This window comes from Mobula birostris, chromosome 6 (assembly GCF_030028105.1).
Source record: "Mobula birostris isolate sMobBir1 chromosome 6, sMobBir1.hap1, whole genome shotgun sequence".
Lineage (NCBI taxonomy): Eukaryota > Metazoa > Chordata > Chondrichthyes > Myliobatiformes > Myliobatidae > Mobula > Mobula birostris.
The window spans coordinates 178,323,353-178,349,309 of NC_092375.1; the positions used below are offsets into that span (position 1 = coordinate 178,323,353).

Here is a 25,957-nt window from a genome sequence, read left to right on the forward strand (position 1 = left end):
TCCATAAATGTGCCCAAACCCTGCACATTGCAGCTAACATTAAAGAGAAACTGAATATATTTTAATTAACCCAATAAATTAGCTGTCTGCAGCAAGGTCAATAAAGAAAATTCAATATATTCAATGTAAGATGTTGTATCATGAAGCTATCTCATATTAGTGGGCGTTTTCATTCGTGACTAATCCACTTTTCCAAATATGTGTGTCAGTGGTACCTGGTTATCAATTAATTTGTAGGATCAAGTTTTCTGTGCTGAAGCCTGAACATTTGGTGGTGATGATGTGGCATCAGAATCAGTTGATGCTCACCCCTTGCTGCACACTAAGATTTGTGAGGGTTTTCTTGATGCGAAGTGCTGTCAATCGCGCCGCTCCATTAGCAAACCAACATTCCCGCATGATTTTGGCAACCACCTGCAGCACCTTTCAATAAAATAATATTGCGCATTTTTTACTGCCATTTTAACAATCAACACCCACATAAGGGAGGAACATACATAGAAATTAGTAATAAATAAAATTCAAATTTTTGGTATAGCTTTATGTTATCTCACTCTGTAGTGGGAATATTATTAACCCACAAAAAAATGCAGGTCTGATCTCACGTATTCTGCCTAATTCAAATCCTTAGAATATTTCAAAGGCAGAATTGTATCCTGTGCTCACAGGTCAGCTTCCCCTCAAATTGCAGAATTCAGACTCCCACTTTCTTTATGCTTGCCTAATCTTTGGCTTTGAGAGCATTTGCTTTGCAGAGGAAATAGGTGAATAATACATTAAACAAGACTTTATTTAAAACTGGTGCTTTATCTATTCTACCACATTAAAGAAGAATTGATGAACAATCCAATGACCTTTATTGAGTTCTGAGAATGACCACCATGAGTAAAAGCAAAGTATAAACTTCGCTGATTAAGCCGATGAGAGTGTGTTGATGCTGCTGGCCATAATTCATGGGTTTTATAGAGTTTAAATGCACTTCTTATAATAATGCTTCAATGGACCATGGTTTAAGCGCCAGGATGAATTGGAAAGATCGGGTACAGGGTTTATCAAGGCAGCAGCACCCAGGCTTAATAAAGGCGGCGGCGCCCAGGCTTAATCAAGGCGGCGGGGCCCAGGCTTAATCAAGGCGGCGGGGCCCAGGCTTAATCAAGGCGGCTGGGCCCAGGCCCCAGAGTGCATCAAAGCAACTGAACCTGAGGTTTGAATGACGATGATTTAAACACCAGGCCAGGTTGGAAAGGTCAGTGTGTTGGCTCCCAAGGGGAGAGGCAGGCCAGTTCAGCTCACAGTTCCACAATGTTTACTTGGCTCAGTGCTGAACTAAGGGTCTGTGAACAAACTCCCTTTGTAGACGCAAACAAGAGGAATTCTGCAGATGCTGGAAATTCAAGCAACACACATCAAAGTTGCTGGTGAACGCAGCAGGCCAGGCAGCATCTCTAGGAAGAGGTACAGTCGATGTTTCAGGCCGAGACCCTTCGTCAGGGCTAACTGAAGGAAGTCCAGGAAGTTCCTTCAGTTAGTCCTGACGAAGGGTCTCGGCCTGAAACGTCGACTGTACCTCTTCCTAGAGATGCTGCCTGGCCTGCTGCGTTCACCAGCAACTTTGATGTGTGTTGCTCCCTTTGTAGACTTCAGTTCAGAATGCTATTTGCTTGCATTTATTGTTTACATGATTTGTTTTTTTTCTCTCTGCACATTGGATGTTTGATAGCGTTATTTTAATGGTCTTCTTTTGGTTTCTTTGTTTCATGGCCTGCTGGGAGATGGATCTCAAAGCTGTATTAGCGCATTGAACTGAACTTTGAATTCTCATGACAATTTGGGAAACATATTATGAAACCATACCTTCTTGATGAACTTAGCACATAACTGAATATGACATGTTAATATGTTCACAATAATGAAGTTAGCTACAAGCAGCATATTAGTGGACAAACTGTTAAAACAGTACCTCAGAACAATGCCACTGAGCTAGAACCCTTGGCCTTTGACTTTGTTCACAGACGACCTTTCTCATATCTTCTATAGAAGGGTCCAAAGGAACAAGGTCATAATAAGGCATCTGATATTCATTGCAGGCATCTATGGAAAATAGAAATTAATGTGTCACCTATGGCCAAATAAAACAATATTGATATCATTTTAAAGATCCATTCATATAATTAATAGAGCATATTCTATTGTCTATTCCATGAACTGACAAGTTCCACTGTACATTTAATCTAGTAGTAATCTAATACTTGATAGTTAAGGCAACACACACAGAATGCTGAAGGAACTTAGCAGGCCAAGCAGCATCTATGGAAAAGAGTGAATAGTCAATATTGATAGTCAATATCTACACCAGCCAATCATTTCTAACAAATCCAGAAATAAGCATACCTGTATTTCTTCCCCACGGTTTTCAACAAATAACAAATTAGTAAGAGGAAACTGAAGAGGAATGAAATTCTGTGATTTCAATCGTGTATTTCCATTTTTATTCCAATGGACAGAAAACATCGACGGGAATTCTCTTCAGGCCTCCAGTCAGCAGCGGTAATGGAGGGAAACGGATTAAATTTTAAAAATTAGAGATCCATTTAAAATTATTTATGAGTGACTTTAGTTCCAATCAGGTTAATAATAGTATTGTGAAATATGAATTCCTGGAATGTTTTACTGAACTTTTTTTGTTAGATCAGTTGACAAGCCAAGCAAGGAACAACCTATCCCAGATTGGATACTGTGAAATATTTTATTTATTTATTGAGATACACTGTGGAATAGGCCCTTCCAGCCATGCCTCCGAAAAATCCCCCGATTTAATCCTAGCCTAATCATCAGACAATTTACAATGTCTAATAAAACTACCAACCAGTACGTCTTTGGACTGTGAGAGGAAACCCACTCAGTCAACGGGACAGCATGCAAACTCCTTACAGGCAGTGGTAGGAGTTGAACCCAGGTTGCTGGTACTACAAAGCACTGTGCTAACCACTACGTGACCGTGCTGCCCCACGGTACAAAATGAGAAGGGGTTAGTTAATCCGTGGTGGAGTGTACTTGAGGAAAGAATGTCTTCAGCATGACGCAATACTTCAATGAATATAAAATAATTTACTTATGCGGTAAATCTAAACAGTGGAAACTAAACAAGACAGGAAGTACAACCGTATAAACTTTAGTGAGGCTGCAGAACAATTGTGTTATAACCAGTACACTATAAAGTTATACCATAACCTCTATGTTTTTACATTTGATGCAACAAGTAATAAAAGCTAATATATATTTAAAAAAATCACCTTCTTACCACTTTATCTATCTGTGCATCCACCTTCAGGCAACATCTTTTCCAACAACAAAATTGCAAATCCTGTCCTATCACCTCTTTCACTACCATTCAACACAGAAACAGTGTCTTTGTTCCATAATGTCAAAGCTGGCATTAAGTCACCAATCTTTAGAGTTGGAGAACTGTGTGTGTGTATGTGTCGGAGGTAGGGAGAAACAGGGCTTTTCTTGATGTTGTTGCTTGGTACAGTACTGTGCAAAGGTCATAGGGTAAAAGTCAAGGAGGTTGGGAATGGTAAGGATAGGGTGTCACTGGAGGGGTGGGGGACAGTTGGCAGAGAAGGAATGCCGGGGTAGGGGCTGGGGCGGGGAGTGGTGGCGCAGGTGCAAACACATCCATCATCTGGACCCATCAAGGACATTTGATTCCAAACAATTGGTTTAAACATCATCACAGAATTGTCTCTCTGATGCTTCCTGCTCCTTCTCCTTTCCCTTCCCCTTTTCCCAACCATGGCTTCCCCCCTCCCTGCCCCCTTTCCACTCATAGTCCACATAGAGACCTATATCAGACTATCGGTCTCAGGTTCATCATCACTCATGCATGTCTTGAAATGTCTGCACCACCACCCCCACCGAGAGCAGTACAGTGCAATACATAAAATTACTACAGTACTGTGCAAGAGTATTTGTCAATATATATACAAACATTTGTATATATTACACACACACACACACACACACACACACACATACATATATATACATATACATATAAGACTTCTGCACAGTAATGTATGTTTTGTTTTGCTGTGTTCTGTGTTGTTCTACCAAGCACGGTGGGCATGCTATGTAGGTGCCAGACTTGCGGGCTGCCCCCAGCACATCCTTGGGTGAGTTGATTCATAATGCAAAAGATGCATTTTACATGTACATGTAATCAATAAATCTGAATAATAAATATATAAATAGATATCCACACTAATCCCAGTGCATGACCCATAGCCTTCTAAACCTTAACATTGCAAGTTTTCATCTAAACACTTTTTAAATGTTATGAGAAAACACATTACCACCAGCCACTCAGCTGGAATGTTGGAGTTTCCAACCACGACTTGGGTGAAAAAAATCTTCTTCAGATCGTCTTTATATTTTTCCCCCCTGACCATAATCCCATACCATTTGTTTTTTGTCAACTCTTTTATAGGGAATCATTTCCCCGTCTACCCTGTCAATGCACCTCAAATTTTGTATATTTGAATTGGATTGAATTGACTTTATTACTTACATCCTTCAAATACATGAGGAATAAAAATCTTTATGCTACATCTCTGTTCAAATGTGCAATGTGCAATTATAGTAATTTATAATAAATGTTATGAACAATAGGATAGTCAATATAACATAGAAATACAGTTGTATCAGCATGAATTAATCAGTCTGGTGGCCTGGTGGAAGAAGCTGTCCCGGAGCCTGTTGGTCCTGGCTTTTATGCTGCAGTACTGTTTGCCAGATGGTAGCAGCTGCAACAGTTACTGGTTGGGGTTACTCAACATCTCCGATGATCCTTTGGGCCCTTTTTACACACCTGTCTTTGTAAATGTCCTGAATAGTGGGAAATTCATATCCACAGATGCGCTGGGCTCTCCGCATCACTCTCTGCAGAGTCCTGCGATTGAGGGAAGTACAGTTCCCATACCAGGTAGTGATGCAGCCAGTCAAGATGCTCACAATTGTGCCCCTATATAGAAAGTTCTTTGAATTTGAGGAGCCATATCAAACTTCTTCAACTGTCTGAGGTGAAAAAGGTGTTGTTGTGCCTTTTTCACCACACAGCCGGTATGTACAGACCACATGAGATCCTCAGTGATGTTTATACCGGGGAACATAAAGCTGTTCACCCTCTCAACCCCAGATCCATTGATGTCTGTAGGGGTTAGCCTGTCTCCAATCCTCCTGTAGTCCACAACCAGCTCCTTTGTTTTTGTATTTGTATCTCTCTCAACTTCCTCCATTCCAAACAAATCCCCCTCAATCTCTTCCATTCCAAGGAAAACAAATCCTGACTATCCCATATCATCTCTTAATTGAAGTATTCCATTCAGCCAACATCCTAGTGAATTCCCTCTACACTGTCTCCAGTGTAAAAAAAGTGATTCCTATAAAGTCAACGCTACCCATCATTCACCTATCTACATTAATCCCTGTTAGTTTGAGATTGCACAAGCCATTGCTTATGATGAGTGAGTGCAAGATTTAAGACCATAAGGTCATGAGATATAGGAGCAGAATTAGGCCATTTGGCCCATCAAGTCTGCTCCACCATTTTGTCATGGCTGATCCAAATTTCCTCTCAGCCCCAATCTCCCCATATCACTTCATGCCCTGACCAATCAAGAATCTATTAACCTCTGCCTTAAATATACATAAAGACTTGGCCTCCACAGCTGCCTGTGGCAAAGAATTCCACAGATTTACCACTCTTTGGCTAAAGAAATTCATCCTTATCTCCATTCTAAAAGGATGCCCCTCTATTCTGAGGCCGTGTCCTCTGGTCTGAGACTCTCTCACCATAGGAACATCCTTTCCACATCCATTCTATCAAGGCCTTTCAACATTCGATTGGTTTCAATGAGGTCACCCCTCATACTTCTGAATTCCAGTGTATACTGGCCCAGAGCCATCAAATGCTCTTCATATGACAAGCTGTTCAATCCTGGAATTATTTTTGTGAACCTCCTTTGAACCATCTCCACTTTCAACGTATCATTGCTAAGATAAGAGGCCCAAACCTGCTCACAATACTCCAAGTAAAGCCTCACCAGTGCTTCATAAAGTTTCAATATTACATCCTTGCTTTTATATTCTAATTCTCTTGAAATGAACACTAACATTGCATTTGTCTTCCTCACCACAGACTCAACCTGCAAATTAACCTTTCGGGAATCCTGCACAAGGACTCCCAAGTCCCTTTGTACCTCCGTTTTTTTTTGCATTTTCTTTCCATTCAGAAAACAGTCAACCCTTTCATTTCATTTACCAAAGTGTATGACCATACAATTCCCAACGCTCTGGAAACTTCATACTGTCTGCAAACTTTGCAACAAAGCCATCAGTTCCATCATCCAAATCATTGACATATAATGTAAAAAAATGGGACCCAACACAGAACCCTGTGGGACATCACTAGTCATCAACAGCCAGACAGAAAAGGCTCCCTTTATTCCCACTCTTTGGCCCCTGCCAATCAGCCACTGCTTTATCCATGCTAGAATCTTTCCTGTAATACGATGGGCTTGTAGCTTGTTAAGCACGTTGTCAAAGGCCTTCTGAAAATCCAAGTAAATGTCAACCAATTCTCCTTTGACTATCCTACTTGTTATTTCTTCAAAGAATTCCAACAGATTTGTCAGGCAAGATTTTCCCTTGAGGAAAGCACATTGACTACAGCCTATTTTATCATGTGCCTCCAAATACCTTGAGAACTTATCCTTAATAATCGACTCCAACATCTTCCAAACCACTGAGGTCAGACTAATTGGCTTATAGTTCCCTTTCTTCTGCCTCTCTCCCTTCTTGAAGAGCTGAGTGACATTTGCATTTTTCCAATCCTCTAGAAACATTCCAAAATCTAGTGATTTTTGAAAGATCATTACTAATGCTTCCACAATCTCTTCAGCCACCTCTTTCAGAACTCTGAAGTATATACCATCTGGTCCAGGTGACATATCTACCTTCAGACCTTTCAGTTTCCCAAGAACTTTCTCTCTAGTTATGGTAACCTAACACACATCATGCTCCCTGACAGCTGGAACTTCCACCATACTGCCAGTGTCTTCCAAAGTGAAAACTGATGCAAAATACTTAGTCAGTTCGTCCACTATTTTATTGTCCCCCATTACTACATCTCCAGCATCATTTTCCAGAGGACTGTTATCCAGTCTCACTTCTCTTTTACACTTTATGTATCTGAAGAAACTTTTAGTATTCTCTTTAATATTATTCGTATTCTGCCTTTACTTTCTTAATGACTTTTTTAGTTGCCTTCTGTTGGTTTTTAAAAGCTTCCCAATCCTGTAACTTCCCATCTATTTTTGCTCTATTATATGCCCTTTGGCTTTGATTTATCTTGTTACCCACAGTTGCATTATCCTGCCTTTAGAATACTTCTTCCTCCTTCCTCTTTGGAATGTACATATCCTGTGCCTTCCCAATTGTTTCCAGAAATTCCAGCCATTGCCACTCTGCTGTCATCCCTGCCAGTGGTCCTTTCCATCGGTTCCAGCCAACTCCTCTTTAATGTCTCTGTAATTCCCTTTACTCCACTGTAATACTGATACATCTGTCTTTAGCTTCTCCTTCTCAAATTTCAGGGTGAATTTGATCATATTATGGTTACTTTCCCCGAAGGGTTCTTTGACCTTAAGTTCTCTAATCAGTTCTTGTTCATTGCTCAACACCCAATCCAAAATAACTGATCCTCTAGTGATCCTCAAGATGCTCTAAAAAGCCATCTCATAGGTACTCTAGAAATTCCCCGATTTTCCCAATCTACCTGCATATTGAAGTCCCTCATGACTATTGTAACTAAAAGCAAGTGAGGCATGTTGGGAATTTTCAGCGGGCTTGAGATTGTTAGGAAATCAGGCACTTAGTAGTAAAAGGAAGCTAGGTTTAAGTAGAGCTACCATAGAGGGAACAGGTATAATGTGAGTGGGACTGGCTTTGGCTCAAGAGGCTTTGGCAAGAAGATGTGGAAGTGAAGGTAATTTTTTTTCGTATTGCATAGTTAGAGCAGTGGGAATGCCAGTCAGGAAAGTGGAATGTTCCTCTTATGGAATGTCAGAAGACGGGGAGACATTCATCTGCAAGAAGTGCTTCCAGCTGCAGCTTCTAACAAACTGCATTAGGGAACTGGAGCTGGATGAGCTCCAGATCATTCAGGAGGCTGAAGGGTCCATTGACAGGAGATACATGGAGATATTCACACTCAAGATGCAGGACACATGTCACTTGGTGACTGGCAGGAGAGAGAAAACGGGATACGCAGTCAGTGCAGGGCATCCCTGTGGCCATTCCCCTCAGTAACAAGTGTACCATATTGCATACCGTGAGACGGGATGACCTAGTAGAGGAAAGCCACAGCGGTTCTCTGGTTCTGTGGCTCAGAAGGGAAGGGGGTGGGAGAAGAGAAGAGTGGTGATGACTGGGGATTCAAAAGTTAAGGAAGCAGAGTTATGAAAGAGACTCTCGCATGGTATGTTGCCTCCCAGGTGTCAGGGTTAGGTACGTCTCAGATTGGATCCACAGCATTCTAAAGGGAGTAGGTAAGCTGCCAGATGTCATGTACACATTGGTACCAACAACATAGCTGGGAAAATGGATGTGGTCTTGAAGAGAGAATAAAGCGAACTAGGTGGGAAGCTGAAAAGCAGGTCCTCAAGGTTGGTAATCTCTGGACTGCTGCTTGTGTCTCACACCAGTGACAGCAAGAATAGGACAATTGATCAGATGAATCTGAGGCCAAAGAATTGGTGTTGAGGTCAGGGTTTCAGGTTTATGGATTAATGGGATGTCTTCCAGGGAAGGTACAATGTGTACAAAAGGGACGGATGCACCTGAACTTGAGGGAAGAGGAATATCCTGGTATGCAGATTTATGAGAGCCACTGGGGAGGGTTTAAGCTACTTTAGCAGGGAAATGGGAATCAGAGTGATAGGTCAGAGGATGGGGCAGTTGGTGTAAAAACAGGTACAATGTGTAGTCCGACTGTTAGGAAGGATAGGCAGTGGAAATGGCATAATTGCAGTCAGTTAGATGGGTTGAAATGTCTATTTTCATGCGAGGTATTGAGAACAGGAGCCAAGGACTTCGACCATAGGTCAATACATGAAACTATGACATTGTGGCCCTTACAGAGCCTTGGCTGTCACAAGGGCAGGAGTGGCTGCAGGATGTTCCAGGGTTTAGATGTTTCAAAAGATACAGAGAGGGAGGTAAAATAAGTGGAGGAGTAGCATTGCTAATCAGGGACAGTATCACAGCTGCAGAGAGAGAGAACATAATGGGGGGAACATTTACTGAGTCAGCATGGATGGAAGTGAGAAACAGGAAGGGAGCAATCACTCTGTCGGGAGTACTCTATAGTAACAGGGACACTGAGGAGCAGATCGAGAGGCAGATACTGCAAAGGTGCAGAAGTAACTGTGGATCTGGTCAACAACTTCTTTTTCAATATTGGTTGGCACCACCTCAGTGTAAAAGGTTTAAATGAAGCAGAATTTATTAGGTGTGTCTAAGAAGGATTCCTGACATAATGCATAGACAGGCTAACTAGAGGAGAGGCCATAATGGAGATGGTACTAAGCAATGAACTTTGTAAGGTGACAGATCTCTCAGTGGGTGAGCATTTCAGAGACGGTGACCACAACTCCCTGACCTTTACCAGAGCCCTAGACAGGGATAGGTACAGACGGTATGGCAAAGTAATTCATTGATAAAGATGAATTATGATCCTCTTAGGGAGGAAGTTGGAAGTGTAAATTTGGAAAGGATGCACTCAGGAAAATGCACAATCTAAATGTGAATTGAAGTTGTTTAAGGAGCAATTAATGGAGTTCTGGATAGGTTTGTCCCATTGAGATAGGAAAAGATTTCTTCAGTGAAGGAACCATGGTTGACCAAAGATGTGGAATATCTAATCAAGAGGAGGAAAGAAGCATATTTAAGGTTTGGGAAGCAAGAAGCAGACAGGGCTCCAGAGAATTACAAGGTAGTCTGGAAGAAGCTGATGAATGGACTTAGAACTAGAAGGGGACTTGAGAAAATCTTGGCAAGTAGGATTAAGGAAAACACTCAAGGTGTTCTACATGTACATGAAGAAGAGCAGGATAACTAGAGTGAGGGAAGGGCTAATTAGGGATAAAACAGGAAGTATGTGCCTGGAGACAGAGAACGTATTGGAGGAACTCAATGAATACTTTGTTTCGGTATTCACCAGTGTGAGGGACATTGACGAATCTGAGGTCAGCATAGAACAGACTAGTATGCTGGAAAATGTTGACATTAAGAAAGAGAATGTGCTGAAACTTTTGAAAAACTTTAGGATAAATAAGTCTCCGGGGCCAGACAGGATGTACAGTACACCAGGTATGGAGGATAGCAAAAGTTGATGGAGTTCAAACCAAAAATGTGTGAAGTAAATCACTTTGGAAGGCCAAACCTGAAGGCAGAATGCAGAATGGCAGGGTTCTTAACAGTGAGGAAGAAGAGAGGGATCTTGAAGTTCATGTATATAGATCACTCAAAATTGCAGCGCAAGTTGATAGTGTGGTTAAGAGAGCATATGGAGTGTTGGTCTTTATTAGTCAGAGGATTGAGTTCAAGACCTGCAAAGTAATGTTACAGCTTCATACAACTCTGGTTAGGCCAGACTTGGAATATTGTATTTAGTTCTGGTTACCTCATTATAGGAAGGATGTGAGAGCTTTACAGAGGGTACAGAGGAGATTTAACATAGAACATAGAATAGTACAGCACAGTACAGGCCCTTCAGATCACATTGTTGTTCCGACCCTCAAACCCTGCCTCCCATATAACCCCCCACGTTAAATCCTTCCATATACCTGTCTAGTAGTCTCTTAAATTTCACTAGTGTATCTGCCTCCACCACTGACTCAGGCAGTGCATTCCACGCACCAACCACTCTCTGAGTAAAAAACCTTCCTCTAATATCCCCCTTGAACTTTCCACCCCTTACCTTAAAGCCATGTCCTCTTGTATTCAGCAATGGTGCCCTGGGGAAGAGGCGCTGGCTATCCACTCTATTCCTCTTAATATCTTGTATACCTCTATCATGTCTCCTCTCATCCTCCTTCTCTCCAAAGAGTAAAGCCCTAGCTCCCTTAATCTCTGATCATAATCCATACTTCCTAAACCAGGCAGCATCCTGGTAAATCTCTTCTGTACCCTTTCCAATGCTTCCACATCCTTTCTATAGTGAGGCAACCAGAACTGGACACAGTGTACCAAGCATGGCCTAACCAGAGTTTTGTAGAGCTGCACCATTACCTCACCACTCATAAACTCTATCCCTCGACTTATGAAAGCTAACACCCCATAAGCTTTCTTAACTACCCTATCTACCTGTGAGGTAACTTTCAGGGATCTGTGGGCATGTACCCCCAGATCCCTCTGCTCCTCCGCTCCTCCACACTACCAAGTATCCTGCCATTTATCTTCTGCTCTGCCTTGGAGTTTGTCCTTCCAAGGTGTACCACCTCACACTTCTCCGGGTTGAACTCCATCTGCCACTTCTCAGCCCACTTCTGCATCCTATCAATGTCTCTCTGCAATCTTTGACAATCCTCTACACTATCTACAACACCACCAACCTTTGTGTTGTCTGCAAACTTGCCAACCCACCCTTCTACCCCCACATCCAGGTCATTAATAAAAATCACGAAAAGTAGAGGTCCCAGAACCGATCCTTGTGGGACACCACTAGTCACAATCCTCCAATCTGAATGTACTCCCTCCACCATGACCCTCTGCCGTCTGCAGGCAAGCCAATTCTGAATCCACCTGGCCAAACTTCCCTGAATCCCATGCCTTCTGACTTTCTGAATAAGCCTACCGTGTGGAACTTTGTCAAATACCTTACTAAAATCCACATAGATTACGTCCACTGCACTACCCTCATCTATATGCCTGGTCATCTCCTCAAAGAACTCTATCAGGCTTGTTAGACACGATCTGCCCTTCACAAAGCCATGCTGACTGTCCCTGATCAGACCATGATTCTCTAAATGCCAATAGATTTTATCTCTAAGAATCTTTTCAAACAGCTTTCCCACCACAGACGTAAGGCTTACTCATCTATAATTACCCAGACTATCCCTACTACCTTTTTTGAACAAGGAGACAACATTTGCCTCCCTCCAATCCTCTGGTACCATTTCCATAGACAACAAGGACATAAAGATCCTAGCCAGAGGCTCAGCAATCTTTTCCCCCACTTCGTGGAGCAGCCTGAGGAATATTCCAACAGGCCCCGGGGACTTATCCATCCTAATGTATTTTAATAACTTCAACACCTCCTCTCCCTTAATATCAACATGCTCCAGAACATCAACTTCACTCATATTGTCCTCACCATCATCAAGTACTCTCTCATTGGTGAATATCGAAGAGAAGTGTTCATTGAGGACCTCGCTCACTTCCACAGCCTCCAGGCACATCTTCCCACCTTTATCTCTAATCGGTCCTACCTTCACTCCTGTCATCTTTTTGTTCTTCACATAATTGAAGAATGCCTTGGGGTTTTCCTTTACCCTACTCTCCAAGGCCTTCTCATGCCCCCTTCTTGCTCTCCTCAGCCTCTCCTTAAGCTCCTTTCTCGCTTCCCTATATTCCTCAATAGACCCATCTGATGCCTGTTTCCTAAACATCATGTATGCTGCCTTCTTCCACCTGACTAGATTTTCCATCTCTCTTGTCACCCATGGTTCCTTCACCCTACTGTTCTTTATCTTCCTCACCAGGACAAATTTATCCCTAACTTCCTGCAAGAGATCTCTAAACATCGACGACATCTCCATAGTACATTTCCCTGCAAAAACATCATCCCAATTCACACCCGCAAGTTCTAGCCTTATAGCCTCATAATTTGCCCTTCCCCAGTTAAAAATTTTCCTGTCCTTTCTGATTCTATCCTTTTCCATGATAGTGCTGAAGGCCAGGGAGCGGTGATCACCGTCCCCCAGATGCTCACCCACTGAGACATCTGTGACCTGACCCGGTTCGTTACCTAATACTAGATCTAGTATGGCATTTCCCTAGTCGGCCTGTCAACATATTGTGACAGGAATCCATCCTGGACACACTTAACAAACTCTGCCCCGTCAAACCCTTGGAACTAATCAGGTGCCAATCAATATTAGGGAAGTTAAAGTCACCCATGATAACAACCCTGTTATTTTTACACTTCTCCAAAATCTGCCTCCCAATCTGCTCCTCGGTATCTGTGCTGCTACCAGGGGGCCTATAGAATACTCTCAACAGAGTAACTGCTCCCTTCCTGTTTTTGACTTCCACCCATACTGACTCAAAAGAATGTTTACCAGGATGCTCCCTGGATTAGAGAGCATGATAGGTTGAGTGAGCTCGGGATTTTCTCTTTGGAGAGAAGGAGGGTGAGAGCAGACATAGAGTGATAGAACACTACAGCATAGAAACAGGTCTTTCAGCCCATCTACCCCGTGCTGAACTATTTTACTGACTAGTTCCATTGACCTGCACATGGACTATAACCTTCCATACCCCTCCCATCCACGTCCCTACCTAAATTTCTCTTAAACATTGGAATCAAACCTGCACCCACCACTTCCGCTGGCAGCTCGTTCCACTCTCTCACCACACTCTGAGTGAAGGAGTTCCCTCACATATCCCCCTTAAACATTTCACCTTTCACCTGTAACCCATGCCCTCTAGTCCTAGTGTCATCTACCCACAGTGGAGAAAGTCTATTGCATTTACTCTATCTATACTCCTCATAATTTTGTATATCTCTGTCAAAATCTCCCCTCTTTTTCCAATGTTCTAGGAAATAAAGTCTGAACCCATTCTTCTTTTCCTTATAACTCAGGTCCACAAGTTCCAACAACATTCTTGTAAATTTTCTCTGCACTGTTTCAATCTTATTGATACAGTTCCTGTAGTTAGGTGACCAGAACTGCACTCAGTTCCTCAAATTAGGAATCACCAATGCATTATACAACTTTAACATGAAATCCCAATTCATTCTTGAAGGTCAATGTGCCAAAAGCTTTCTCTACAACCCTATCTACTTGTGACACCACTTTCAAGGAATTATGAATCTGTATTCCTAGATCCCTCTGTCCTACCACAGTCCTCAGTGCCCTACCACTCTCTGTGGAAGTTCCAATCTAGTTTGTCCTCCCAAGATGCAACACCTCACACTTGTCTGCATTAAATTCCATCTGCTATTTCTCAGCTCTTTTTGCAGCTGGTCCAGATCCTGCTACAAGTCTCAATAGCCTTCTTCACTCTCTTATTATGCCCCCAATTTTGGTGCTATCTGCAAACTTACTGATCCAGTTAACCACATTATCATCCAGATCATTAATATAGATGACAAATAACAACTAACCCAGCACCAATCTCTGCAGTGCACCACTAATCACAGGACTTCACTCAGAGAGACAACCAACATACTACCACTCTTTGTCTTCTCCCACAAAGCTAATGTCTAATCCAATTTACTATCTCATCCTGAATGCCAAGCGAATGAACCTTCTTTACCAACCTCCCATGCACACACTGTCAATGGCCTTGCTAAAGCAGACAACATCCACTGGCCTGCCTTCAACTTTCCAAGTAACTTCCCCAAAAGATTCTATAAGATTGGTTAGACATGACCTACCACATACAAAGCTCGGTTGACTATCTCTAATTAGTCCCTACCCCTCCAAATACTTGTACATCCAGTCCCTTAGAATACTTTACAATAACTTAACCACTACTGATGTTAGGCTTACAGGACAATCAGTTCTCAAGCTTATTTTTAGAGCCTTTCCTAAACAACATAACATTAGCTATCCTCCAATCCTCCAGTACGCCATCGATGGCTAAAGACATTATAAATATCTGTACAAAGACCCCTGCACTTTCTACATTAGCCTCCCACAGGGTCTGAGGGAATACCTTGTCAATACCTTGGTTGATCTATCCACCCTAATTTGTCTCAAAACATCAAATATCTCCTCTGTAATCCGTATATGGTCCATGATCTCACCACTGTCTTGCCTCACTTCTATAGGCTCTGTGTTCATCTCCTGAGTAAATACAGACGTAAAAAAATCCACTTAAGATCTCCCCATCTGTTTTGGTTCCATGCATAGATGACCACACTGATCTTTAAGAGAACCAATTTTGTCTCTTGCTATCCCTTTGCTCTTAATATATCTGCAGAAACTCTTGGGATTCTCCTTCATCTTGTCTGCGAGATGGCCTCATTTGAGCATTCTGATTTCCTTCTAAAGTATTGCTTTTTATTTCTTATACTCCAGTACCTCATTTGTTCCTTCCTGCCTATACCTGCGATGCACCCCCTTCTTCTTAACCAGAACCTCAATATCTCTCAAAACCCAACACTCTCTAAACCTGCTATCCATGTTTTTTGCTCTGACGGGAACAGACAAACTTTGTACTCTCGAAGTCTCACTTTTGAAGGCCATCCACCTATCAAGCACATCCTTGCCAGAAAACAATCTGTCCCAATCTACACTTTCCATATTCTTTCAGATACCATCAAAACTGGCCTTTCACCAATTTAGAATCTCATCCCGAGTAGTAGACCTATTTTTCTCCATAATTATCTTGAAACGTGATAGAGGTGTAAAGATGATAAGAGACATACAAGGACCGAAATAGCTAATACAAGGTTAATAATAATAATAATAAAGTTAATAATAACTTTAATGTGCCAGGTGTAAAGTGTAGGAGTAATATCAAAGGCAGGTTATTTTTTTTACACACAGTGAGTGGTAGGTGCATGGATTGTGATCGCACGGATGGTGGTAGAGGCAGATACTTAAGAGACATTTAAGAATCTCTTTGATAGGTACATGGATGAAAGGAAAAAAATGAAGATCATGTGGGAGGAAAAGAGGGTCACCACCACATCATGGGTCGAAGGGCCTGTACTGTACTGTACTATTCTATATTCTGTGCTCTAATATGGTAACCAGAAATGCACTAAGTACTCTCTATCTGCAACCTAACCAATGTTTTATCACTTTGTACCATAATGTTAATCCTTTTATAGTCTGTGCCCCAATTAATGGAGACAAGTATTCCAGCATCTGCAGAATCAATTTCAGTTAAGTATCCCATATGCCTTGTTACCAACCTGAGCTGCCTCCTTCAGTGATCCATGTATTTGTACACCATGATCACACAGTTCAATAAGTCCACAAGGTATAAAAGCCAATTAGGCCATTCAGCCTGTCAAATCCACTCCAATAATCATGACTGATTATTTTTCAACCCCATTATGCAGCCTCTCCCTGTAACCCTTAACCCCCCTAGCAACCAAGAACTTATCAATCTTTACCTTAACTACACCCAGGGACTTAGCCTCTACAGCCCTCTGTGACAATGAATTCCAAATTCACCGCCCCGCCCTCTTGTTGAAGAGGTTTCGCCTCATCTCATTTCATTTTAAAAAGATATTCCTTTATTCTGAGTCCATGCCCTAGATCAGGGGTGGCCAACCTTTTACATTCCATGCATCAATTTTTTTACACATGAGTTCAGAGGCGCCATACAACTCTTGTACCTCCTCTTAGTTATTGTAAAAATATGTTAATATAGAACTCATGCGTGAAAAAAATCGCATCTGAACTCGTGCGTGAAAAAATTGACGCGTGGAATGTAAAAGGTTGGCCACCCCTGCCCTAGATTTTAGACTCTCATATCAATGGAAACATACTCTCCCATGTCCACTCTATCCTGGCCTTTCAGTATCTGATATTCCCAATGAGATCCCTCCCCTCATCCTTCTGATCTTCATCAAGTACACGCCCAGAAACATCAAACTCCTCACGTTAAGTCTTCTATTCCTGGGATTATTCTGGCGAACTCCCTTTGGACCTTCTCTGGTGCTTGCACGTCCAGCCTTAGGTATGGGTATCAAAATTGCTCACAATGTTCCAAATTCAGTCTGACCAGCACCTTATAAAATCTAATCAGTACCTCCTTGCTCTTATATTCTAGTCCTCTTAAAATGAATGTTAACATTCCTTTGCCTTCTTTACTACGACTCAACCTGCAAGTTAATCCTGAGGGAATCCTTAACTCATACTCTCAAGTCCCTTCGCGATATTTTCAGTAAAATATCTTCTGAATTTTTTCTCCATTTAGAAAATAATCTACACTTTTATTCTTTCTAACTAAGTGCATAAACCCACATTTCCCTAAGCTGAGTTCCATCTGCTACTTCTCTACCCATTCTCCCAACACGTCCAAGTCTTTCTGCAGATTCCTGCCTCCGTGACACAACCTGTTCCTCCACCTATTTGGTGTCATCTGCAAATATGGTCACAACACCATCAGATATTTTATCCACTATGACATGAATAATTAACATCCATCAGCATTCATTTGTCTAACCAACTTATTACTTCCTGAAAGAATTTTGACTGATGTGTCAGGCACGATGTCCCTTTAATGAAACATGCTGATTTTGCCCTATTTTACCATGTGCTTGCAAGTACTCCAAAATTTCATCCTTAGTAATGGCCTCTAAGAATCTTACCAATCACCAAGGTCAGGGAAACTAGCCTGTAAATTTGCCTTTTGTCTCACTCCCTTCTTAAACAGCAGTGTCAGATTTGTAATTTTCCACTCCTCTGGAAGCATCATGGACCCCTGTCACCCCAGTCATAGTGATTCTTGAGCAATCACTACTAATGCCCCCACAATCTCTTCATCCACCTCTTTCAGAACTCTGGGGTGTGGACCATTTGATCCACATGACTTATCCACCTTCAGCACTTCCAGTTTCCCCAGACCTTCTCCTTAATAAAGGCTACTACAGTCATCGCTGCCTCTTGACTGTCTTGAATTTCTGGCATGTTACTTGTGTCTTTCACTGTAAAGTCTGATGCAGAGAATTTATTTAACTCTTCTTCCATTTACACGTTCATTTTCAAGCAGTTTAATATCCATTCTTGCCTTTCTCTTACCTTTTATGTATCTAAAAAAACCTTTTGCGATGTTCTTTTCTATCAAGCTAGTATGTCCTCACATTTCATCTTCTCCTTTACAATATTTTTAGATGTCTTCTATTGACTTGCCGACACAGTTCTCTGGCTTCCCACTAATCTTTGCTTTATTACATTTTCCCCTTTTACATTTTGCCTTATCAGCCATGTTTACCTTGCTGCACTGCTTCTATCCTGAGATGAGGTTCTGCTGTGTTTTCAGAGTTACTCCAGAAGTTCTGTCATTGCTTCTTCACCATCTTTCTTGCTGCAGCTCCTTTGCAATCAACCCTGGACAGATCTTCCTTCAAGTGTCTATACATAGCGTTACTCAACTGTAATACCACCACATCAAATTCCAGCTATTCCCTCTCAAACTGCAGTGTATTGCCATATTATGGTCACTGTCTCCTAAGAGTTCCTTCACCTTAAGCTCTGATCAAGTCTGCCTCATCAAGAATTGCCAGTTCTCTAGTGGGCTCTACCATAAGCCGCTGTAAGAAGCCATCTTGTAGACTTTCCTTATTTCCCAAGTCCCTCAGTAATCTCCCCAAGGTCCCACCATTTATTGTGTATATACATCTCAGCTGTATCAACTCACATTAACAGGATTAAATTCCATCTGCCATTGCTCAGCACATTTTAACAAGTGATCATTTTCCCATGTCTCCCATCCACTACATAATGTACTGGGTGGGCACAGGAGTACATTCAGCCAGAGACTCATTCCACCGAGATGCAACACAGAGCGTCATAGGAAGTCATTCCTGCGTGTGGCCATCAAACTTTACAACTCCTCCCTTGGAGGGTCAGACACCCTGAGACAATAGGCTGGTCCTGGACTTATTTCATAATTTACTGGCATAATTTACATATTACTATTTAACTATTTATGGTTCTATTACTATTTATTATTTATGGTGCAACTGTAACGAAAACCAATTTCCCCTGGGATCAATAAAGTATGACTATGACTACTTTCATTCTGTAACCCAAGACTATCCTCCTTGCTATCAGGAACATTAACAACTATCATTCAACTGCAAACTTCCTAATCATAGCTACTACTTTCAGAAATGATTCGTCGATCTATATGACAAACAGTAAGGACCCCACAGATAATTATGATGCACCACTGGTCACAGACTTCCAATCACAAAAACAACCTTCCAACATCACCCACTGCCTCCTATTACCATGCCAATTTCAGATCCAAGTTTCCAACATGTCCTGGATCCCATGGCATTTAAGCCCTATCAAAGACCTTGCTAAACTTCACACAGAATACACCAACTGCACTGAATTTAACAACTCAATTTGTTACCTTTGATCCCATCTCTCCCCACCCACCCCCCTCCCAAAACTGGTGTGACTTTCTGCCGTGTTTTCACCATTGGTACTGATCTTCCCCTTCTGGATCCCAAATACAACTTTGTCTTGCTAATGTCCTCATCTTAATCAATTCCAAGCCCAATGCAATGTTAAACTTTGTTTCCACAGCCTCCACTTCTGTGCACTTTTATAAAGTTGTTCACTCTATGTATCATGCTGCATAGAGACAGGCTCAATGGCTCCACATATCTGTGCTGATCATCATTTAAGTAACTATACAAACCCCATTTACTAGCACTTTAGTCAGTAGATCTTGATATTTCGAGTGCTAGATACTTTATAAGTGTGGTGAAATACCTCTGCATCGGCAGTACATTACAAATTCCAACCAGATTAGAAAATTGTGAATTCCTTCCTCAGACCTCTCAAAATCTCTTATCCCTTAATTTACACCTGCCCCTTAGGTTTTATAGACTTGCCCTGTGAGGAAGGGTTGCTTTCTGTCTAGCCTACCTCACCGTCATCATTATGTGCCGGCCCATCGCCTCCCTCTGGTGCTCCTCCCCCTTTTTCTTTCTTCCATGGCCTTCTGTCCTCTCCTATTAGATTCCTCCTTCTCCAGCCCTGTATCCCTTTCATCAATTAACTTCCCAGCTCTTTACTTCACCACTCCCCTCTCTCAGTTTCACCTATCACCTTGTGTTGCTCCCTCCCCTCCCACCTCACCCCTCTACCCCTCCGCGCACCCTCTCACTGACTCCTCACCATTTTTTCTCCAGTCCGGCTGAAGGGTCTTGGCCCAAAACATCAGCTGTACTCCTTTCCGTCAGTGCTCCCTGGGCTGCTGAGTTTCTCCAGCATTTTGTGTGTGTTACTTGGATTTCCAGCATCTGCAGATTTTCTCTTGTTTGGATTGGTTTTTATCACTTCCATCACACATTTTAGCCCACTACCATCTCTCCCCCAAACTTTCAGCACTCCATTCACTACAAAACAAGCCTGACATCATCACAGCCAGTGTGGGGTGTTGCTGAGGTCTGATGAATTGATCAGCATGCCATAGTGGTTTCACACACATGCTTTTACTTCCCTCTGGACTATAATTTGATCAGCAAACTTCAGACATTGTCTTCTAGGTCTTCCCTCCACATCTTCCAGCCTTTCCAGCCCCATATAACCCATTTCTACCTCCTGTCCAAGATCCATCAACAAATCTGTCTGACAGATCTGTTGTGCAACTTGATCTTACCGAACTAAATTGATTTCTTCCTCCTTGACCGCATCCCTTCTCTCCTGGTCCAGTCCATTCCCAGCAGCATTTCTAACACCTCTGATGTTCTCTATCACCTTGTGAGTTTCCAATCCCTTGGTCTCAACTAGATCATCTTTACTATGGGCCTACAATTCCTCCATGGTTTGAGGAATCTTAACTTCTTTCTTGAACAGAGGCTCGACTGTTCTCCTCCAGCAATGTACTCATTGACCTGGCCAAACTCATCTTCATGTTGAAAAACTTCATCTTCAACACTCACTTTATCCAGATCAAATTATGGGGATGGGAATTTGTATAGACCATAGCTACACCATATTTTATTGTTTCCATTTAACCCTGTATCTAATGGCACAGCAGGGTAGATTAGATCAGCCCTTAAGAAAGTATAGATAAAGCAGGATTCTCTATACCTTCCTGTCTCCCAAAGTTTGCTTCAGCTTTTTTTTATTTGCACAGCAGAATACACCTTACCTGGTGATAAAAGGATGTCTGACAAGTTCTGAAATATCCACCTCCCATTCAGCAGCCCTTGCTGAAGCCCGATTTGCCTTTTTTATTTCCAAAAATCATCTGCAGCAACGGAGAGCTGTCGGGGAAAGATTGATGATCCAGGATTTCAGAATTCTAAATCACCAGTGCATCTCTATAAGTTGTCAGGGACCTTTGACCAGCGCAAGTGGAAAGTAAATATGTTCATTCTGGTGTGGACTACATCTTAACTTCATGAGTCCCAACACTACTAGACACTCTTCTGGGTAGAGGCAGAGACATGGAAATAATTTCCCCTGCTTGTGGGACACCAGCTGAACCTGTTCCATCTGCTGATGATTGTCAGCTCCCCCAGTGTCCGTAACTCCAGAACTAAAGTATACTCTCTGGCAACGTAAGGTATCAGAGAGATTTTACCTTTAAATTTGCCATTTCTGTGTTTTTAAAAATCAGTTACAAGTTCTAAGAGAGGGTAGAGTATTCACCCTGAACTTGAAGAGTTTACTTAATCCAGAGAGTTAGTAACTTTTATGTTCTGTCTTGATGAGCGGGATCCTAACACTAAGCACATCTTTCCCTAACCCAACTCTTCAGCTTTCCATAGGGATTACTCTCTTTGTGACTCCCTTAGTCACTTATGCATCCGCACTGATTTCCCTCCTCACATTTATCCTTGCAAGTGTGACAAGTGCTACACCTACCACTAACAGCTCCTCTCTCACCACCATTCGAGCCCCAAGATGAGGCCACCCTCAGAGTGCAGGAACAACACCTTATATTCCATCTTGGTAGCTTCCAACCTGATGGCATGAATATTAATTTCTAGTTCTGGTTAAAACACTTGCCTCTTTTTCTGTTCCCCACTGTGGCCTGTTCCCTCTTCTCACCTGCCTATGTTCTTCTCCTCCTTCTCTTTCCCCTATAGTCCACTCTCCTCTCCTATCAAATTCTTTCTTCTCCAGCTCCTTATCTTTCCAACCCACCATACTTCACCTATCATCTTCTAGCTATCCTTCCCTCCCCCCACCCCCCGCCACCTTTTAATTCTGGCATCTTTCCCCTTCCTTTCCAGTTCTGAAAAAGGGTCTCAGCCCAAAATATTGACTGCTTATTTATTTTCACAGATGCTGCCTGACCTGCCGAGTTCCTCCACCATTTTGCTTGTGCTGCTTAAAAACTGGTGCAGCAGACACAGTTTCAGATTTATGGATTATGGGGATCTTCTGGGAAGGATATGATCTGTACACTGGAACTCAAGGGGAACCAATATCTTTGCTGTCAAGTTTGCTTACAGCTTTTAGGGAGTATTCAAACTAGGCTGGCAGAGAGACAGGAACCAGAGTGGTAGGTCAGAGGATGGAGCAGTTGGAGTAAAGGTAGATGTAGTGTGGAAGGGTAAATGTGGATGGGGCATAATTGCAGTCAGTTCGATGGGTTAAAATGTGTCTATCTGAATAGAACTAGTATCAGGAACAGGGGCAATAAGCTTAGAGTATGGGTCAGTACTTGGAGCTGCAATGCTGAAGTCATTACAGAGACTTGCCAGAAATGGCTGCTGGATGTTCTGGGATTCAGATGTTTCAAAAGGGACAGAAAGTCAGACAAAAGAGGTGGTGGAGTGGCATTGCTAATCAGGAATAATATCATGGCTGCTGAAAGGGAAGACATCCTGGAGGGATCTTCTACCGAGTCAATTTTGGGGGAAGTAAGACACAGGAAGAGAGTGATCACCCCACTGGGAGCATTCAATAAATATTCTGAATGACAACACTGAGGAGCAGGTTGGGGTGCAGATGTTGGAAAGGTGCAAAATTAACAGGGCTGTTGTTATGGCTGAGGTGACTCAACTTCACTAATATTGATTGACTGTCCCTTAGTGCAAAAGGGTTAGATGTGGTGGAATTTGTTAGGTGAGTCCAGGAGGGATTCCTGACACAATATGTGGACAGTCCAACTACAGAAGGGGGCCAAACTGGATTCAGTACTAGGCAATGAACCTGGTCAGGTGACAGATCTCTTGGAGGTTGAGGCAAGCATGTTAGCAAAATATAAAAGCCATCTAGATAAGTGCATGCATAGGAGAGGTTGAGAGGGCTAAGGGCCAAACACAGGAAGATGGGATTCATTCACTGTGTAATTTAGTAGGCACAGATAAGATGTGTCAAAGGCCTTATTTCCACGCTGTTTGACTCTATCGTTCCTTTATAGTCCTTAAGTTCCCTGTTTGATTTTAGCTTTCTAATTCTTACCAACACTCCCTTGCACTTGTCTAAATTAACTACCTTCCTCAACAAAGGTTCCTTAACCTTGCATTGTTTGTCCTTCCCTTATACTGCAACAAATTGGTCCTGAATTCTATTTTAAACAACTTCCATTTGTCCAATGTGGATTTTTGCCCAAACACCCTTCCCTAGTAACTCTCCCTAGGATCTGTGTGATGCCCTCAGAATATGCCTCCCCCAATTTAATACTTTCCTGCAAGGTTCACCCTTATTCTTATTCATAACTATCTTAAAGCTTTTGGAGTTGTGATCATTATTTCCCAAGTGTTCTCCTATTGAAAGATTAGTCTCCTGGCCAGGCTCATTACCCAATACAAGATCCAGGAGAGCATCCCTCTACTTCTAGTTCTGCTTCAAGAAACTCTCTTTGACTGACCTAACAAATTCTGACCCATCTAAACCCTTAGCTATAAGCAGTTCCCAGTCTATATGGTGGAAGTTGAAGTAATCTACAATGATGACTCTGCTGTTTTTGCTCCTTTCCATAATCTGCCTGCATATCTGCTCCTCAATGTCTCTAGGCTATTTGCTGTCCATAGTATATATAGTGGGGGTCACGTTTCTTATTTTTGAATTCAACCCATAAAGACTTGGTGAATTTCTTTCCCGCTGAGTACAACTGTGATACTGTCCCTGAGAAGTAATGCAACCCTTTCCCGTCTCTTCTAAAACATTGAAACATTGGAACATTAAGCAGCCAGTCCTGCCCTCCCTCAACCAGGCCTCTATAGTTGCCAAAACATCGTTCTTCCATGTACTGATCCATGGTCTGTTCATTGCCTTCACTCTTAATACTCCTTGCATTAAAATAAACACAGCTCATTCCACCAGTCATGTTGTTTATACCCCGTAGCTCCTGCCCATCTTTCTTTGCAGTTTTGCTGCTCACAATATCTAACCTTGTTTCAAACACTCCATTGTGCGACCTGGTGCTCTGGTTTCCACCTGTCTGCTCATCTAGTTTAAACTTTCTCAGGTAGTAACAGTGAACCTCCCTGCCAGTATATGAATTCCCTTCCAGTCAAGGTACAATCTGTCCTTCTTGCTCAGGTCACCACTGCTCCAGAAGAGGTCTCAATAATCCCCCGCATCAGCTCCTCAGTCATGAATTCATCTAATCTAACATTCTTTTCCCTCCCCTCACTCTCACGTGGCATTGGGAGTAATCCAGTGGGTAGTTTGGAGAAAGAGGCTAGTAGCTGATAGGTGGAAACAGCTAAGGGGAAGTAAGGGAAGGCAAATGGAATCAAGTGGGAGTAGGGGAGGGGGAAATTGGAGATGGAGGCTGGAAGGTGTCAAATAGAATCAAGTAAGGGACGGATGATGAGCAAATGGAACCAGACTGGAGTGGAAGGATAAGCCAGGGGAGAAAAAAAATACTCAGATGGATAGGTGTGGAGGTGATGGACAGATTGAAATGGGAAGGGTGAACAAAGGGAGAGAGAACATAAGTGGGCCAGTAGAAGTAGGAAAAGGAACACAAAGGGTGCGAGCAACACACACAAACTGCTGGAGGAACTCAGCAGGCCAGACAGCATCTATGGAAAAGAGTACAGTCGACGTTTCAGGACAAGATCCTTCAGCAGGACTGGAGCCAAAAAGCTGAGGAGTACATACAAAGGGAGTGAATCACTTCTCTTTCTATTCCTCCCACTTCCGACAGATCAAATGTGTGGTTATGTTCACTCATATGTGCTCCAACACATCTATCTTTTAATCAGCTACATGGAACAGTCCTTACTCCAAACCTACTCAGACAACCCTTCTGCAACTCGTTCTCCACTACATCGATAACCACATTGGTGCTGCTTCCAGGATTCATGCGACACTTGTCAATTTAATCATCTTTGCTACTACTTCCATCCTGCCCTCAGATTTACTTGGACCTTTTCCTTGTCAGTGTAAACTATCACTTACCAGCCCCTATCTCACAGCTCACTCTTACCTCTATATTCCCTCTATTCTCTCAATCCTTATCGAGGATCATGAGCCAAAACACTGCCTATCTCTTTGCCTCCCCGGATGCTGCCAGACCAGGTGAGTTCCTCCAGAAGCTTACTTTTGCTCAAGATTTCAGTACCTGCAGTCTGTTGTGTCTCAAAAGTGAAGATTGAGAGTACAGTGGGAGGCTTCAAAGGGAAAAAGCCAAGCTGAATGTCAACAATATAGCAGCTAGAACATAGAACATAGAATAGTACAGCACAGTACAGGCCCTTTGGCCCACAATGTTGTGCCGACCCTCAAACCCTGCCTCCCATATAACCCCTCCCACCTTAAATTCCTCCATATACCTGTCTAGTAGTCTCTTAAACTTCACTAGTGTATCTGCCTCCACCACTGACTCAGGCAGTACATTCCCTGAACCAACCACACTCTGAGTAAAAAACCTTCCTCTAATATCCCCCTTGAACTTCCCACCACTTATCTTAAAGCCATGTCCTCCTGTATTGAGCAGTGGTGCCCTGGAGAAGAGGTGCTGGCTATCCACTCGATCTATTCCTCTTATTATCTTG

At 42.4% G+C, this 25,957-nt stretch overlaps 1 protein-coding gene across 1 annotated transcript in view; it reads right to left on the minus strand.

The window, feature by feature from the left end:
- Positions 1-294: 294 nt before the first annotated feature.
- Positions 295-25,957, minus strand: part of LOC140198768 (TGF-beta receptor type-1) — a 72,750-nt gene continuing 47,087 nt past the window's right edge. The window contains exons 7-8 of the mRNA XM_072259777.1: positions 1,961-2,091; positions 295-423 (exon numbers count right to left, since the gene is read on the minus strand). Coding sequence (XP_072115878.1) covers positions 295-423; positions 1,961-2,091 — 260 coding nt within the window. The remainder of the gene's footprint in view (positions 424-1,960; positions 2,092-25,957) is intronic.